The 16,441-nt window shown below is 47.0% G+C and overlaps 1 protein-coding gene across 2 annotated transcripts in view; it reads left to right on the top strand.

The window, feature by feature from the left end:
- The window catches only part of Iqck (IQ motif containing K), a 121,968-nt gene that overhangs the window by 88,230 nt on the left and 17,297 nt on the right, over window positions 1–16,441 (top strand). For both annotated transcript variants that reach the window (XM_037211119.1, XM_028867801.2), the window contains one exon: window positions 1,543–1,654. In XM_037211119.1, the coding sequence (XP_037067014.1) occupies window positions 1,543–1,654 (112 nt within the window). The remainder of the gene's footprint in view (window positions 1–1,542; window positions 1,655–16,441) is intronic.

Genomic DNA, 16,441 nt, shown 5'->3' with positions numbered 1-16,441 from the left:
TTGTTTCCTGTACCCACTGGGTCTCGCCTGTGCCTGAGGTTCCCACTGCAGTTCCTGATTGTCCTGCCTCGCCCCACCTGTTCCTGTCCAGTGACAGCAAGTCAAGGTTATGGGTTCTAGAAGACCAGGACAAGCACACTGCCCCTTGGGCACATGGGAACCCTGGAAAGATAGGTGTGGCCACTGACTGGGAGGCCACTGACCTTGGCATCTAGTGTGTGGCTTCCCCAGATTCTCATACTAATTCTAATACAGAGAACTATTCCCCAGATTATAAAACTAGGCTGCATTTTAATGAATGGAGCTGACTGTGAAAGGGAACCCACAAAGTGGTCATCTTTGATAGTTAATTCCAAGAGCTGTGTAAGTGTTACCATGACAACTTCCTTGGACATGGTGGTTGTTCCTTGTCTATTCAGTGACTTTAACTTCTTTTTCAGAATAAACTGGACATGTAGTTACCCACTTAGGCTTGGAGTCAACTTTCTGCAAGCGGGTGATAGAAAGAGGCCTCAGGATGGAGAAGGGGGTGAGGGGCTATGCTTCTGAGTCTACTGGGTCACACAGTACTGCATCACACCATCACATCTCTCCCCTCAAACTCCTCTCCTGGAACTCCATCTGCTTTCTTCATCGTGGTTTTCTCATCTTTAGAATGGGCCCAATCATTCCTACCTCAATAGAATGAATGATGGTCTTTTGGATCCCATGCTAGACTCAAAATTCTCTTTGTGGTTGGAAGATGACCTTGAATTCCTTATCCTCTTGCCTCTGTCTCCTGAGTGCTGGGATTCCGGGAATCTGCTCTCACATCTGGTTCATCAGGTGCTGGGTGCAGCCAGGGTTTGCTGGTTATAGCTCAATAGCAGATAGAACACATGTAGAAGGAAGAAGACACCCTGTCAAGGGCGATGAAATGGACCTGGAAGAGAGTCTTGATGTGTAGCTCATTCTGGTCTTGAATTCAAAATTTTCCTGCCTCAACTTCCCAAAGTGCTGGGATTATAGATATGTGCCTACCATAAATAATTTTTGTATTAATTACATGTTAATGACAAGATTTTTGGATATCAATAAGTATTAATGATATTAATTATCTAGGTTAAATAAGATATATTATCTAAAACATCCTTGCCTGCTTCTTTTTTTTTTCAAATGAGATGGAGAAAACTTAAAATTGCACATTATAGTAATATGGGACAGCCCAAATCTAGAATATTCTCAACATACCATTAACATGGCAAATCCTCACAATCTTATTTGTGCTCACGTACGAAACAAACTTTTGGAGTGTAGATAACTCACCAAGAACAGTGTTTTCTAAGAATCAAAAGTACATCAAACTAGGACTGGGGTGTAGCTGGGTGGTAGAGCACTCGCCTAGCATGTATGAGGCTCTCAGTTTGAGCCCCATGTGCAAGAGAGTTATAAAAAGTTACAGTACATCCGGTTGGTTCTGAAGGCTTTTCCATGAAGACTTGTTAAGGGTGTGTGTGGAGGTGTGGGGAAGGGGGCCTGGCTAAGCTTTGTGGCCTTTCCCAGGTTCGCTGTGACCCTGAGATTCAGGAGCTGCGGCAGTGGCAGAAGAAGCTTCGTGAGGACAAGCACATCTGCCAGCGTGTGAAGATCTTCTGGGCCAAACAAGAGCAGAAATGTGAGTGGCGGGCGCCACAGCCCACGCTTATTCTGGAAAGGCTGATCCTTCACCTGAGCTCTAGAGGGAAACTCTCGGAGGCCTGCAGAACCCATACCCGTGTGCTCGAGTGTGTGCATGAGTGCGTGCGTGCGTGCGTGCGTGCGTGCGTGCGTGCGTGTGTGTGTGTGTGTGTGTGTGTGTGTGTGTCCCCTGCTTGGCAGCTACAGAGTCCACAGGATGTAATTCACGTGGCCATTTTCCTCCCTTGAGAACTACTGTGTCATCTTGTATCTGAGGGCTTTTATTTTCTAGCTATCAAGCTGTGATTTGGGGAACGGTTTTAATGGCAGGATGCACAGGTAATCACCCTCCCCAACTCCTGCTGTGTGTCTGAACCTCAGTGGGTTTGTTTCCACCTTCCTTTTCGTTATGGGCAATTCCGTGTGTCAGTTTGGCTGGACCAGGGGATGCTCAGTTGGTGAGTACTATTTCTGGGTATAGCTGTGAGGGTGTTTCTAGACACTGGTAGGCTGAACAGATGGCTGCCCTCTTCATTGGCGAGGCCCTGAATAGGATAAGGGGTGAGGAAGGCTGAATTACTCGCCTGTATACACAGAGCACTGCTCTCCTCCTGCCTCTCCTCTGGGCCTCCTGGGCCTCGGGCCTCAGATGTGGGCTGAACCAGACACAGTGGGCTCTCCAGCCCTCAAACCTCTGGTCCGCCTCCCCACATGTGTGGGCATGTTAACACACACAGCAGCAGCCCTCCACACTCCTCCCCTGCTTGCAGGTGGCAGATGGTGGGGCGTCTGTGAACCAGCCCTTTGTAGTACTAAATCCTCTTCTTTATCTATTTTTTTGTATTGGGAAAAAAACATATGAGAATGAACACCAGCATATTAATCACGGTGGGATATTTGTTTTCTTCCCTTTTTGGGCAATTGTTTTTTCTGTCTTCCCTACTGTGAATATAGAATGTTAAAGTTTAAAAATAAAAGAGAATTGGGAGGCGGGGCTGGCACAGGTTCAGTCAGTGAAGTGCTTGCGATGTACGCATGGGGACCTGAATTGGATTCCCCAGCACCAGAGTACCAAGACAACAGGGTGGGGGGCAGCCGGGGTCTCTGCAGCCTGCTGGTGAGATGGTCCAGTCTAGTCGGTGGACTCTGGTTCAGTGAGAGACTATTTCAGTAAACAAGGTGAAGAAGTGGCTGAGGAAGAGACGCAACATTTACACCTCATCTCCACATGCATGAGCACAGATGTGTACACATCCATAGGAACATGTGTATCACACATACACACACATGTGCACACACACACACACACACACACACACACACACACGGAAAAAAGAAAGTAAAGGAGAGAGAAAAAGGAAAGGAAGGCCGTAAGGGGAGAGGGTAGGGAAGGGGGGAGGGCAAATGAGGGAGGGAGGGACTTGAGCAATTACTCCTGTCCGGCTGGCTCAGCCCCGGCCTTTCTTTCGCCCAGCTGCCATTTCAGTTCAGTTCAGAACTGGGACTCAATCAGGGCTGTGATCAGTTTAAAGGTCACAGGAAGCACGGTACACCTATTTATTGCTGCTGTTCTGTATTCTTTGGAGTTGATTCGCTGTTCTTTGATTGATGGGCTTGGCTTGCTGTGGAGCAGGAAGAATAGAGTGGCCGAGCCCCAGCAGGAGAGCAGAGTAGAAACTGCTGTCCCAGCCACTCGCTGTTTGCACCTTGTCACCCTGCAAGGACCCCAAGAGCCCCGCCCCCTTACAAGACAGGGAGGGTCTTCAGTAAATATGACCTAATATAATATAAATCCTAATATGGCCCAGCACTAAACTGCCCTGTACGCTGAAACTCTGAAATGGCCCTTGAGAAAAATTAAGTAAAATACGAAGTTCTAAAGACTGTTCGAGGTTCATGGCCAGTTGGAAGGCAGGACAGTATTAACGGCAGAGCCACCCATGACTGTAGCTACCGCTTCCATCCATGTGACCCTTACCTAGTTGACTTCACCAGGCCTTAGTTTCCCCATTCAGAATGGGCCCAGCGATAAAGTTCCTGTCATGTGCAGCTGTTAAAGGAGTCTCGTGGCTGATCTTTAGAAGGAGTCCTGGCACACGGTGCCCGTGAACGTTCCGCACTCTCACAGTAGTACTGTCGAGATGTGTGTGTGCTTTTGTGTGACTTGGGGTTTGTTTCCTTTGACTGGCAGACCTTAAACTCTGTGGATTCCAAGCGGGACAGTGTTTAACTTATTGTGTTGCCCAAAACTTCACAAAGATCAATGGTCTACACATACGTGTTTGAGGCATGGGGCTCTTGGGTTTCAGTTTACAGTAGGAGAAATAGGGGCCAGAAAGGTCTGAGGACTCGCCCATGGGGCCAGTGGGACGCCTCAGTTGGTAAAGCGCTGGCCAAGCTTACGTGAGGACCCGAATTTGATCCCCAGCGTTCGCATAAAAGTTGGGTGAGGTGGCACACACGTGTAATCCCAGCTCTGGGGAGCCCGAGAGAGAAGAGCCCCTGGGGCTTGCTGTCTGCTGGTCTCGCCGATCAGTGAGCTCCAGGTTCAGTGAGAGACCCTGCCCCAAAAATTACGGAGGAGATTGACTGAGGAGGACACATGGGGTCGATCTCTGGCCCCCACATGCACGAGCACACACATGGGTGAGCGCTCTCAACATGTTTGAACAGTGGTGAGCTTGACGCTCCCGTGTCGTCACTTCCTCGTCTTCTGACGTTTTCCCAGGGGTTGATGCACAGACTCTTTTTCTTTGAGGTGCTGTAGCTGGAGCCCAGAGTCGCACATCCTAGGCAGGCACTCTGCCACCCAGCTGCACCAGCCCCGTGACATAAACTTCTCAGCAATCATCTTCAACATGACCCATGGCATGGCCGGTTCCTTCTCAGGGCATCAGGATTCTTGCTATCTGGGTTCGTGTTGACTGAGGTGTCTGGGTTGGGGCTGAATGAAGAGGAGCAGCATGCAGCCCGGTACACCCTGTTGCTTCTTCCTTCAGCTATCAACAAGCAAGTCATTTTGTGGAGGGTCAGAAAACAGTATTCCCCTAGCCAAAGTGACACAGTAGTCATGCCCCAAAGATCTCCTGTGTGGCGGCTTCGGTTAAGCACAAGCAAACTGTCCTTTAGATGTGTCATTTAAAAAAAAAAGAAAAAGTGTAGTCGTGGTAAGTGGTAATAGTTTTGAACTCCATTTAAAATTTTCCCCCTGTGTGGAAATCCCACAAGCAAATATCACTCTAAGGTGTTCTCATCGTTATCACACCATGCTCTGGTGGTTACACTGTGAGCAGCCTCTTGTAGACAGCGAGTCTCAGAGAGGAACATCAGCTGTCTGGACAGACTCTTGGTCATGTGCAGTTGGTCTCAAGTTACACAGAGTCAGAGGCTACTGTCCCCAACAACATTCTCTTCCAGACCAAAACAGTGTGAAGTTAGTTCTCCAGAAGGACAGGTGCACAGATTATTTTTAAATGTGTGTCTTCAGAATTTCAGCCAAAGCATGCAGTCCAAAGATGCCTTGAGACACGGTCAAAACTCCCGCCCCAAATAATAGCATGTTTTCAGTTGTGTTTCACCAGTGACTGGCTTCGTATGGTTTTTGTGTGTGTGAATACTCCTCACTGAACCCAGTGGGCTCATATTGTGGTGAGCACAAAGCCAAAGTAAGCACAGCTGAGAAATCACAGGGTAGAGAAAGATTTATTAGCTGCAGCAGGTGGGAGGACACAGGTCATTTCCAGAGCCACAGTACCCTCTTTGAGGGAAGGAAGCATGGAGCTTTTATTCGGAAAGCCTATGCCTGTGCCTATGGGAAGGCACCTTCTGAGCAGGCGCATTCCCGAGCATCTCCGTTTAAGGACATAGTTCAGGAAGGGGAAATGGTAGGGCGGATTTGGAGGCATCCTCAGCTTAAGCACATGAGTTTGAAAGTTTAAAATTAAACATACAGACACCTCTGGGCCTGCTCAGCTAGACTAATGAGGATGATAGGCAGCTGCCTTTGGACATGCTCAGCTCTAAAGTGTGTGTGTGTGTGTGTGTGTGTGTGTGTGTGTGTGTGTGTGTGTCCCCATTCATTTGTGTGTTCACAGGTACACGAGTATATGCATGTGTGTAAAGGCTGTAGGACCGGCCCAGCTGATGTTCCTCGGCGGCTGCTGTCCATCTTACATTGCTTGTCGGGCTGGTTTGGTTTTGAGACCGGGGCTCTCATTTTCGAAACTGACCAAGCAGGCTGGACTGGCTAGCCAGCGAGCCCGGGGGAGCTTCAGGGATCTGCCTATCTCTGTCTCCCAGTCCCGAATTACAGCTCTGGCTTTTAAGATGTCGGTTCTGGGAGATCAAACTCAGGTCCTCATGCTTACACGGCACACTCTTTACCCACTGAGCCATCTCCCCAGCCCCTAAAACGTTTTATCTAAAGCAGTGGTCCTTCCTAATGCTGGGGCTCTTTAATACAGTTCCTCATGTTGTGGTGACCCCTCCAACCATAAAATTATTTCATGCTACTTCATAGCTGTAATTTTGCTATTGTTATGAACCGTAAATGTCTGATGTGCAACCCCAAAGGGGTCACGACCTACAGGTTGAGAATAACTGATCTGAGAAAGAGAGAAAGAAAGAAAAGATGGACAGTTTGAGGTACACTAATGCGGGTGTTCGTTTCTCAATGCTGGCCTTACTTAGAGGCCGCCATGTCCACATTTTATTTGGAAATCTAAGAGGTGTCAGACCAAAAACAAAAACAAAAGTTATAGCAATTGTTTCCATAACACCAGAAGCATGCACACACACACACACACACACACACACACACACACACACGCATGCACGCATGCACGTGCCACGTAACTTTCTCATAAGACATGTGCATTTTTATATGAGAGCAAATATGTGTGAAATGACTTTATCACTTCATATTTAGAAGAGAAAGTGGGAGGGGTATAATCTGTCCAAGGCTATGCTTTACCTCTGGTCTCTCACCTGTTCACCCCACATTCCAATGGCTTGTAGTGGTCCCTGAAATACACAGCAGCTTGAGGCAAACATGGCAATTGAGTTAAGAAAAAAAAATTAAGATTGTGGAAATAAAAGCCACTGAATGCATTTGGCAAAATATCACAGGAGTGTAGCTGCTGAAGATGTATTTAAAATATCTAATGGACAAAAATTGCGTGTATTGTGTACATTCGAGGTGCACGGCTTGATGCTTTGACGAATGTAAAGACATGTTGTTGTGTTAAAGGTGTGGTGGCGCACACATTTAACCCAGCACTCAGGAGCCAGAGGCAGGTGGGTCTCCGTGAGTTCAGGGCTAGCCTAGTCTGTACAGAGTGAGTTCCAGGTTGGCAAGGGCTAAGTATAGAGACCCTCCCTGTCAGAAAAAGAAAAAAAGAAAGAAAAGAAAAGAAATGTGTGGTGTTTGCCATATCAACAGAGCTAGCATATCACCATCATCCATAGCTGCCATTTGAATGTGTGTGGTGGGGACCCTTAACATTTGCTCTCTTGTCAGCTTTCAGTGAACAGTGGTGAAGTGCAGTCAGGTGCCCCACTCCAGACTCCCGGAAGGTAGCCATTGTGTAAGAGAATGTGTATGTGCTCTCTTCTTTAGCACAGAGGTTTCTTAGAGACAGGAGGAAATACAACCTGTTACATAACTTCCTGTCCAGAAGAAAACAAAGCCCTTCCGTTGCACATTATGCAATGTCAATAGTGATCTCCTCATGTTCCCACAATAAATAGAAATACAGCTCTGAGCTTCCTGGAAGCCACAGCAAAAAAGGAAACAGGGCTACTGTCCTCACGGTTCAACCCGTTTCTTGGAAACACAGCTTCCTAAAGCTGAGATTTGATCTCCCTGATAAAAAGGACTGTGTGGCACCAGTGAGCACTGTCCTCTGAGAAACTATAGTTCTGACCCCTTTAGAGCAGCTCTTCCTCCTTGAGGGAAAGGGTAACAGCCTGGGGCAAGACATGGGAGCCACGGAAATTTCTCCTCATGGTAGGACAGTCCGCAGGTAAGATTTCCCTATAGCTTCAAGAATGTTCTTGGGCTGGAGACACAGCTCCGTAGTTTGCAAACACCTGCATAGCTTGTGTAAGGTCCTGGACTAATCCTCACCATAGGCAGGCACACAAGTGTACACACACACAGGAGCACACACACGTGCAAACACACACAGGAACACCATGTGAATTATCATTCCTGGTGTTTGGTGGATTTGTAGTCAATGCCATCCACCCACTGGGGACTCTGGGTGGGTGATGTCATCTTGGTCCTCATTTCTCCTACTTGTAAAATAAGAATGATCATGCCTCAGTTGTAATTCTAAGTGAGGTCATTGTTTTGATAATGCTGTGGCTCTTTATTAAGAAATATGTCTACAAATCTAAGCTGTCATTTTAATCTTATTCATTTTTTCTCTCTTGTCTTTTCAAACGTTAATTCATTCTTCACTTTAATCCACAAAAGAAGTAAGAATTTGATTAAGAGACAGCTAATGACTTCATGTCTTCCTTCCATCGGTTTTATTTTTAAGACTCGTCAGAGTGTGGGGCTATTAGGATGATGTCACCTTTCACGCATATATTCTTTTCCTTTACAATTTGCAAAAATCTTCTGGGTTGGGACATGCCTTCTCTTGAGATGCTTGCAGGCCCACACTGCTCTGTTGGGATCAAAGTTCAGTCAGAGATGATTTCATTTTTTAATGGTTTGGCCCTGAAATTTAATATCCTAAATTTGCTTATGCAAATGAACTCTCCCAACCTCCTTTGAGCCTTCACCCACCCCTGCCTTGTTAAAGCCTTCTTCTTCTTTGTACTTAGGAATGCAGAAGTCTCTTGTAAGAGTTACTGACCTGGCAAAGACCCATGATGGTTGATACAGAGGGTCAATTTGATGGGGTTTAGAATCACCATGGAAACAAACTCTGGGCATTTCTGAGAGAGACTTTTGGAGCCATCCTAACTGTGGGTGCTGCCCTGGCCTGGGCTGGGTCCTGAGCACCAGCTTCTCTCTTGTGTCTCAGGCTTCTGCAGTGACTTCCCCATCATGACACTGAGCTGTGAGCCAAAGGAAGCCCTCCTCTCTTTAAGCTGCCTTTGTCAAGTGCTTTATGGCAGCAATGGGAACAGTAACTCATGGAACCTGATGGACTGGGTCTCCCATTTCCCAGCTGGCGACCTTGAGCAGTTGTCTTAACCTCTGGGTGACTCCGTTTGTATAGCAAGGCAATGGTAATACTAACAACCACCCTCCACCCTAGAGGGGTTGCGTGGTCATTAATCCAGGACAATATGTAACTTATATTAAGTGGTCAATAAAAGGAGACTGTTATATTGTTAAACCAAGTGCCCAGCATCTGGCGAATGTGTTGTTAGACACATTTGGGTTTCTTCCAGAGCCAGAGTTCTGCCTCTTACTGTCAATGGAGTTATAAGCAAGTGACTCTTCCATCTGAGACTCAGTTTCCCCCTAAATGGAGACAATTAGGACCTGTGGCAGAAGGCCCCTGTGGTGATCTGATAGGATAGCATGTGTGGTGTTGGACAGATGGCTGGCACAGAGAGGATAGTAGATAACTGTATCTAGGTTTCCGTGATATTTTAAAAACCAGCAACACATTGTGTTTATTTTTATTGTTGATGTGTTGTTTTGCTTTGTTTTTTGTTTGTTTGTTTGTTTTTGAACCTTGATTTCATTTAATCCAAACTGACCTCAAATTCACTATGTAGCAGAGGATGACCTTGAACTCCAGAGTCTTCTGCCTCGACCTTCCCAAAATATGGTGTTGATTCCAGGCAATTTACCTACAGCTGTGGTTCTCAGTGCTACAAATGAGAACTTCCCGGGGAAGATGTGTAAGGCTGTATCAGGCTAGAGGCCAGAGAATGTGATGATGTGGGTTTATTCTTAGCAGAGAATGTGTTGTGAGCATGTCAGCAAAGCCCGAATACTATGGATTAGCTACAGGATCCCAGTAATAGCTGTGGATCTGAGACCTTCCTTTGTGAGGCTTTTTCAGTGATGCCCTTCCATTTGGATTAAAAATGAAGAGGATCCGAGTTTCTGGTCCAACTCTGCAGTATACCAGCTAGTGGGCTCTTGGAAGGGATGAATCAGAAAATGTTTGTACTAACAAAATGGAGGATTCCCTGGGTGCTTGTCTAGCAGCCGATATGCCGTACTGGCACAGCTCTGAAGGGTACAAAGCATTGCTGTTGAGGGTGGGACTTCAGTCTCAGGGTTGAAGGGTACCAGATGCTAAAGTTGGCTGAGATGGGGAGACTACAGTAGGGTAGTTGGGAGACAGAGAGAAACTCTGGAAGCTTAGAGCTTGAAGGAAAGAAGGAGGGTGGGTGGGTTCAGTCCTGGGCTATTTAAAAGAGTTTTGGGGGAGCTGGGAGTGTGGCTCAGTGCTAGAGCCCTTGCTTGGCTCCAGGCTCTGTGTGCCACTCCTAACACCACAGAGATGGAGTTTGAAGAAAGGAATGGGCGTGCTAAAGGAGAATTTGGAAGAACGCATCGCCTAATTGGCAAAGTGGGAAGCATTCGTTTCTGTCCCCACATTAGAGTCTGTCACACCAGAGGTGACTCTTCTGAAAAGAAAGCTAGAGTTAAGGGAAGGGCAGGGAAAATCTGGCCTTGACCCAGCCCACAGGACAGCAAACTTAGATCCTTAGCTGTTACACGGTGGATGTCTGCAAAGGCCCCTGGTCCCCACAAAAGTGTGATTTTTTTTAACTGCCTACTAAGCTTCAGGCTCTTTACACGTATTGTTCCCAAGCCTTACAGGGAGGACACTGTGTTAGAGGTTAGATCATTTGCCTGGATCGTAGCTGTGAAAGGAGCTGAAGAGGTAGAACTCTCTACAGAAGCAGGTCTCTCCACGAGACTCACAGCTTTCCTTCCCATCAGACCAAGGACAGGAGGACTTGAGGGAGGGGGTCCGTCAGAGTCAGCACAGATGTGACAGCAGCACCCCGAGAAGGAGCCAGAGACAGATGAACCCTGAAATCATCCTCCTTACCTGCAAGAGCTGGATGATGTGGAATGCACAGAGCAGGCAGAATGTGGAGGTCCAAAGGTCCTTAGTCGTTATCTTAGGGCTGGGAGGGGTAGGAGGACTGGGGGGGGGTGGTCTCTTCCTTCTCTTGATGCTATTAGACAAGGCCTCTTATAGCCCAGGCTGACCTGGAACTCTCCATGTAGCCAAGGATCCTCCCACCTCCGCCAAAGAAGTGGACTACAGGCATGTGCCATCATGCCTGGGTTTTCTTTTATTGTTTGCTTTTCCTCTCCCTCCTCCTCCCTCCCTTCCTTTTGCCCCTCCCCTCCTCTGACAGGGTTTGCTCTGCAGCCCAGACCTGCCTTACACTCTCATTTCTCCTGTTTCGGCCTTCCAAGTTCAGGAATTACAGGTGTGCATCACCATTCTTGGCCAGGGCTTGTCTCTGGGGAACAAAATGTTGGAATATTAACAGTGTGCACGATTGCATAATTCTGTGAATTCGCTAAAGCCAGTGAGTGTTGGCTGCTTTAAGTGAATGAGTTGTATGGCACGTGAATTCCATCTCAGTAAAGCTGCTGCAGCAAAGTAGAAATAAAGGGCCAGGCCGGGCGGTAGTGGCACACGCCTTTAATCCCAGCACTTGGGAGGCAGAACCAGGTGGATCTCTGTGAGTTTGAGGCCAGCCTGGTCTGCAGAGTGAGATCCAGGACAGGAGGTCTCCGCAGCAAGCAGGATGATTGGGGACGGGCTCCTGCCATGCACAGCCAGGCACACACCTGCTTCCTCACCTCCCCCAGTCCCTGATTCCTGTACCTACACAGAAAGTCCTCCACAGCTGCCCTGATTCACTCATCCATCTGTTTGGCTTGTCTCACCTCTCCCGAACTTGTCTTACAACATGTCTGTTGGAGTTGGGGCTGTGTCTTCCTCACAGTCCAGGAAATAAAGAAACATGTGGCTGCATTTGACCTTGGCCACAGTGGAGGGTGTGGGAAGCTGACCCTGCATGGCCAGGCCCCCTGTCACTGGGCTTTGTATCGACCATCTGCTAGGTTTAGATAGAGCTATGTTCATTCCCTTGTGAACCCCCTTTCACTGTGTGGTGTATTTAACTTGGTCACTGATAGTAATTTTTACCTGTTGAGCCCCTGCAGTTTCCCAGAATTTTAGTTGTTTGTTCTGTGTGTTGTCTGTGGGGCCGCATCAGCCTGTTATGTCCCTGAGAGCAAGGATGAGCTGGTTTCTGTTCCTCCCTTCCCCTCCTGATTTCCCGACTCCTCCTCCCTTCCCTTCCTCTCCCTCCCCCTCCCCTGTCCTTCCTTCTGTGGCAGATTAAGGCACTACATCCTCCGCCCTCTTTTATTTCTTTTTCTTCTGTTATTTGACAGGCACCTATCTGTAAACACTTAGGGTTTTTTCCTCCTATGGTTTGGACCCATTGACCTTTAGCAAGGTGCTCTTGTTTTTAGTTTCTACACTGTAACTCCAGGTATTGGTCTCCCCTTTTCAGACCTGCAGTTTCTATAGTGGTGACAAGGGTCCCACTCACTGTGTGCTTGTCCTGAAGCAAGCACATCATTCATAACAACTCCATCTTCACGAACTCCTCTAGAGTGGGTATGGCTGATCTCTTCAATGGCTAGGGAAGCTGAGTCACAGAGAGGCTAATCAGTATACCCAAGGCCACACTGCAAAGAGGTGACTCCAGCGTCCTCCCTCTCCCCTCATATTGCTGCATTATGTGGCTGCCACTTATGGAGTGACAGTGCTTAGAAATGATGATGTTGCCTATAGCATCTGTCAGGATCCGCCTCTGATTCCATTGCCAAGGGCACAAAGCACATGACTCTTTGTGCCTCTTGGCCTTAGAGAGCAAGGATGCCACCTGCCAAGTGGCCCCACCTCCCCCTCTGTGAGCTTGTTGACTCACGGTATTCACCCTTACAAGCTAAATTTAGAATCCAAGCAGCTAAAGTGTCGGCCAGTTTTCAGATCCGACTCTCATTAGTCCGAGCTCGGATGCATTTAAAGGCACAGTGCTAAGGAGGCTGGACGTTACAAAGCACAGAGCGGCTTCTTTCCATATACTTTACTACCCGCCCACTCACCAGGGCCGTGAGCTCTCATCATGAGAAACGAAGAAACGAAAATGTCGAGGATCTCACAATCCACTCGCTCTGCTGTCACCTGTACAGAAAACTGCAGGGCTTTGTGTGGCTCCATTTGAGCGGGAGGCCTCGGTTTACACTCAGGGGCCATGCAATTTGTTCTACTGTGTCCACACGCATTGAAGTCACCCTCATTCCCCTTCACAACGTTCAGAGATTTACCAGGAAGAGAGGCTGATAACGGCAGAACCGCAGGAGCCTCAAGACCTGCCCTGGAGGTGAGGCTGGACGCTTTGTAGCTGTGTAGCCTTGCGCCACAGCTGGAACTTTCCTGATGGGCTTTTGACTATAAGCCCAGCTGTAAAACAAACCCCAGAAGATTTGACTTAATACTCCCGCAGATTCTTAGTGGCTGTGTGACTATAAACAAGCTACGAAGCCTCTCTGAGCATTGGTTTCCTCATCTGAACAGTGGAAATTATACAACCACCACCCTCCCCATTTTAGAGAGACTCGGATGAGATAATACCCTTGATAAAGTTTCTTTTCCTGTTGCTGTGATAGAGTACCCTGACCAAAGCAACTTAGAGGAGAACCGGTTTATTGTGGCCCACAGTTCCAGGGGATTGTGAAGAAGTCACTACAGCAGAAGCTCGAGGGACCCGGTCTTATTGTGTATCCAGCCAGGAAGGAAGCAGAGAAGCAATGGTTGCTTGTGCTCAGCTCACTTTCTCCTTTTTGTGCAGACCAGGATCTCAACCAGGGGAATGGGACCACCCACAGTGGGCAGGCCTTCTCATCTGTTGACCTAATAGAGGCAACCCCACACATGTACACCCAGGGGCCCATCTCCCAGGAAATTCTGGATTTCATCAAGTAGACAAAAGAGGTTAACCATTATGGCATGTAGCACATTAGGATTTTTATGATTTTTACTATTAGGAATAATGCTACTGTGAGCATTCATTTCTAACATTACATATAGACATGCATTTTTTTCACTTCTCTTGGGTATTTATTTAGGATTGGAATTGCTGGGCCATGCACTAACTTTAGTATCCCCACCCAAGGAACCCCCAGGGTGCTCTCCAATGTGGCTGAGGCAGGTCACATTCCCACCAACCATGTGGAAAGGTGATAATATGTGAACATGGCTGTCACTCAGTATTATCTGTTAGATTGCAGTCATTGTAGTGAGTGACAAGTGGCTCTCACCGTGGTTTGATTTGTACTTTTTGATGACTAGTGCTGTTGAGGATCTTTTCTGAGTGTGTTGGCCTTAGTGTATCTTCTTCAAAGAAATATCAGTACAAAACTTTTCTTCCTTTAAATTAAGTTGTTTGTATTCATTAGTAAAAGTGTGTGTGTGTGTGTGTGTGTGTGTGTGTGTGTGTGTGTGTGCGCGCGCGCGCACGCGCGCGCATGTGTACATATTTTGCATTCAAGTCTCTTATCAAATACATGATGTCAGTTCTGTGGGATGTCTTTTCTGTGGGAGCCCACAGAGGTTTCCTAGTGAGATCCGAGCTTGCTTTACCAGGAGGGCTGCATAAGAGGATGATTGGACCACAGACCTGGGTTCCAAGTGTTTGGAAGGGTCCACACTTGGTTATATCTAGCAAGGGGGAGGTCTTTTGCCTTGCCCCTTGGCATTGTTATAAATAGCCCTTTTGAATAAAGTTCTGGGCCGGTGGGTAAGGATCCAGGCCCTCCCGAGGCTATCCTGTGTTTCTATCTGTCTCTCTCGCTCTATCCTTCTATCTAAATCCTTATCCCTCACTCTTCAAGAGTACCCAGGTAAAGGTGGAGGCTGGTCCCCCCCACTTTTCTCCTTTGCCCTTTGCTTTTTATATTTGTTTGTGTGTTTGCCTGAGACAAGGTCTTATTATGTGGCCCTGGCTGGACTGCAGCTCACTATGTACACCAGGTTGGCCTTGAGCTTTCTGCTGCCTTCCCACCTCTCCCTCCTGAGTGCTGGACTGCACATGAGCCACCCCACTTGACCTCTTTTCTCTTTCTTGGTGGTACCTTTAAGGCACAAAAGTTCTCTGTCCCACAGTGTTTTCATTTGTTGCATGAACCTTTAGTGTTATATTCAAGAAACCAGCCTAATTCAAGCTCATTAAACTTTTCTGAATTTCCCCCACGAGTTTAAGGTTTTTAACATGTTTGTTTAAGACTTTAACTTATTTTGAGTTAATTATTTTATTATACCTTATTATTTACCTATCTGGTGGTTGTTTGGTTATTTATTTATTTATTTAGACACAGGGTCTCAGATTGCCCAGATTGGCCTCAAATTCACTTTGTAGCTGAGGATGACCTTGAACTCCTGATCTTCCAGCCTCTGCCTTCCAAATGCAGAGGTTACCAGTGTGTACAACTTTGTAGGCCTAATTATTTTATTTTTATTTATTCTGAGACAGAGTATTAGAACATAGCCCAGTTTGGCCTGGAGCTCACCGTGTACGCAGCCCAGGCTGCCTCAGCCTCCCAAGTGTTGGGATCACAGACATGTGCCACTACACCTGGCTTGACTTTTTCTCATGTTTGCATAAGGTAAGGGTCCAGCTTCATTCTTGTGCATGTGGCCATTTTCCCAGGAACATTTATTCAAGAAACTCCTTCTTCCCCATTAAATGTTGTAGCATCCTTGTTGAACGTCAGCTAGCCATTGCTGGAAGGGTTCGTTCGGCTCACTCAGTTTGATTCCATTGACTTGGTTGTCTGTGTTAGTTTTTTGTTTTGTTTTCTATTGCTGTGATAGAGGCCAGAGAAAAGGAGCTCGAGGGCAAAGAGTTCTTCTGGCTCATAACTTCCAAGGTTTCAGCTCATCATGGTGGGGAGTGTGCAGCTCACATCATCATGGCCAAGAAGCAGAGAAGAAGGATGGAGAGAGAAAACAGCACTGGCAGTCATCCTTCCTTTGTCCCACGTAGGCTCCAAGCATAAAGGATGGGCCACCACATCCAGGGCTGGTCTTACCTGTTAGTTGGTCTCCATAAGCATACATAGACTTGCCCAGCGGAGTGTTTCTTTAGTCTTCTAGGGATTTCTCAGTCCCTAGAAGACTAAACTCAGTGGAGTTGATGGTCAAGATAACCTATTACAATATCTATCCATTCTCAGGCAATACCACCCAAGTTGGCAAGTGTGAGCCTGTCTACTTCTCTGTCTCTGTCTCTGTCTCTCTCTCTCTCTCACACACACACACACATCTAAGTATCTATGTATCTATCTATGTATCTATCTATCTAGCTGTGTGTGTATGTATGTATGTATGTATGTATGTATGTATGTATGTATCTAGCTGTGTGTGTGTGTATGTATGTATGTATGTATGTATGTATGTATGTATGTATCTATCTATCTATCTATCTATCTATCTATCTATCTATCTATCTTTGATACTGGGGATTAAACCTAGGGTCTCACACATGCTAAAGCACATTCTACCATTGAGCAGTATCCTCAGTCCTGCCCTGCTTCCCCTGAGGTTGTTTTGGCTATTGTGGGTCCCATGGGTTTCCAGCTGCCATGCCTTTTGTCAGTCTTTGTGAGGACACGGCTCTATCTTTAATGTTATACACATGGGGTCATAGTGCGGGGCAGTTGTTTTCATATGTTTTTGTTTGGTCTTGTTCCTTTAACCTTGTG

Source organism: Peromyscus leucopus, chromosome 1 (assembly GCF_004664715.2).
Source record: "Peromyscus leucopus breed LL Stock chromosome 1, UCI_PerLeu_2.1, whole genome shotgun sequence".
Lineage (NCBI taxonomy): Eukaryota > Metazoa > Chordata > Mammalia > Rodentia > Cricetidae > Peromyscus > Peromyscus leucopus.
Note: the sequence above shows the minus strand (reverse complement) of the source record. Positions and strands in the feature narration are given on the sequence as shown.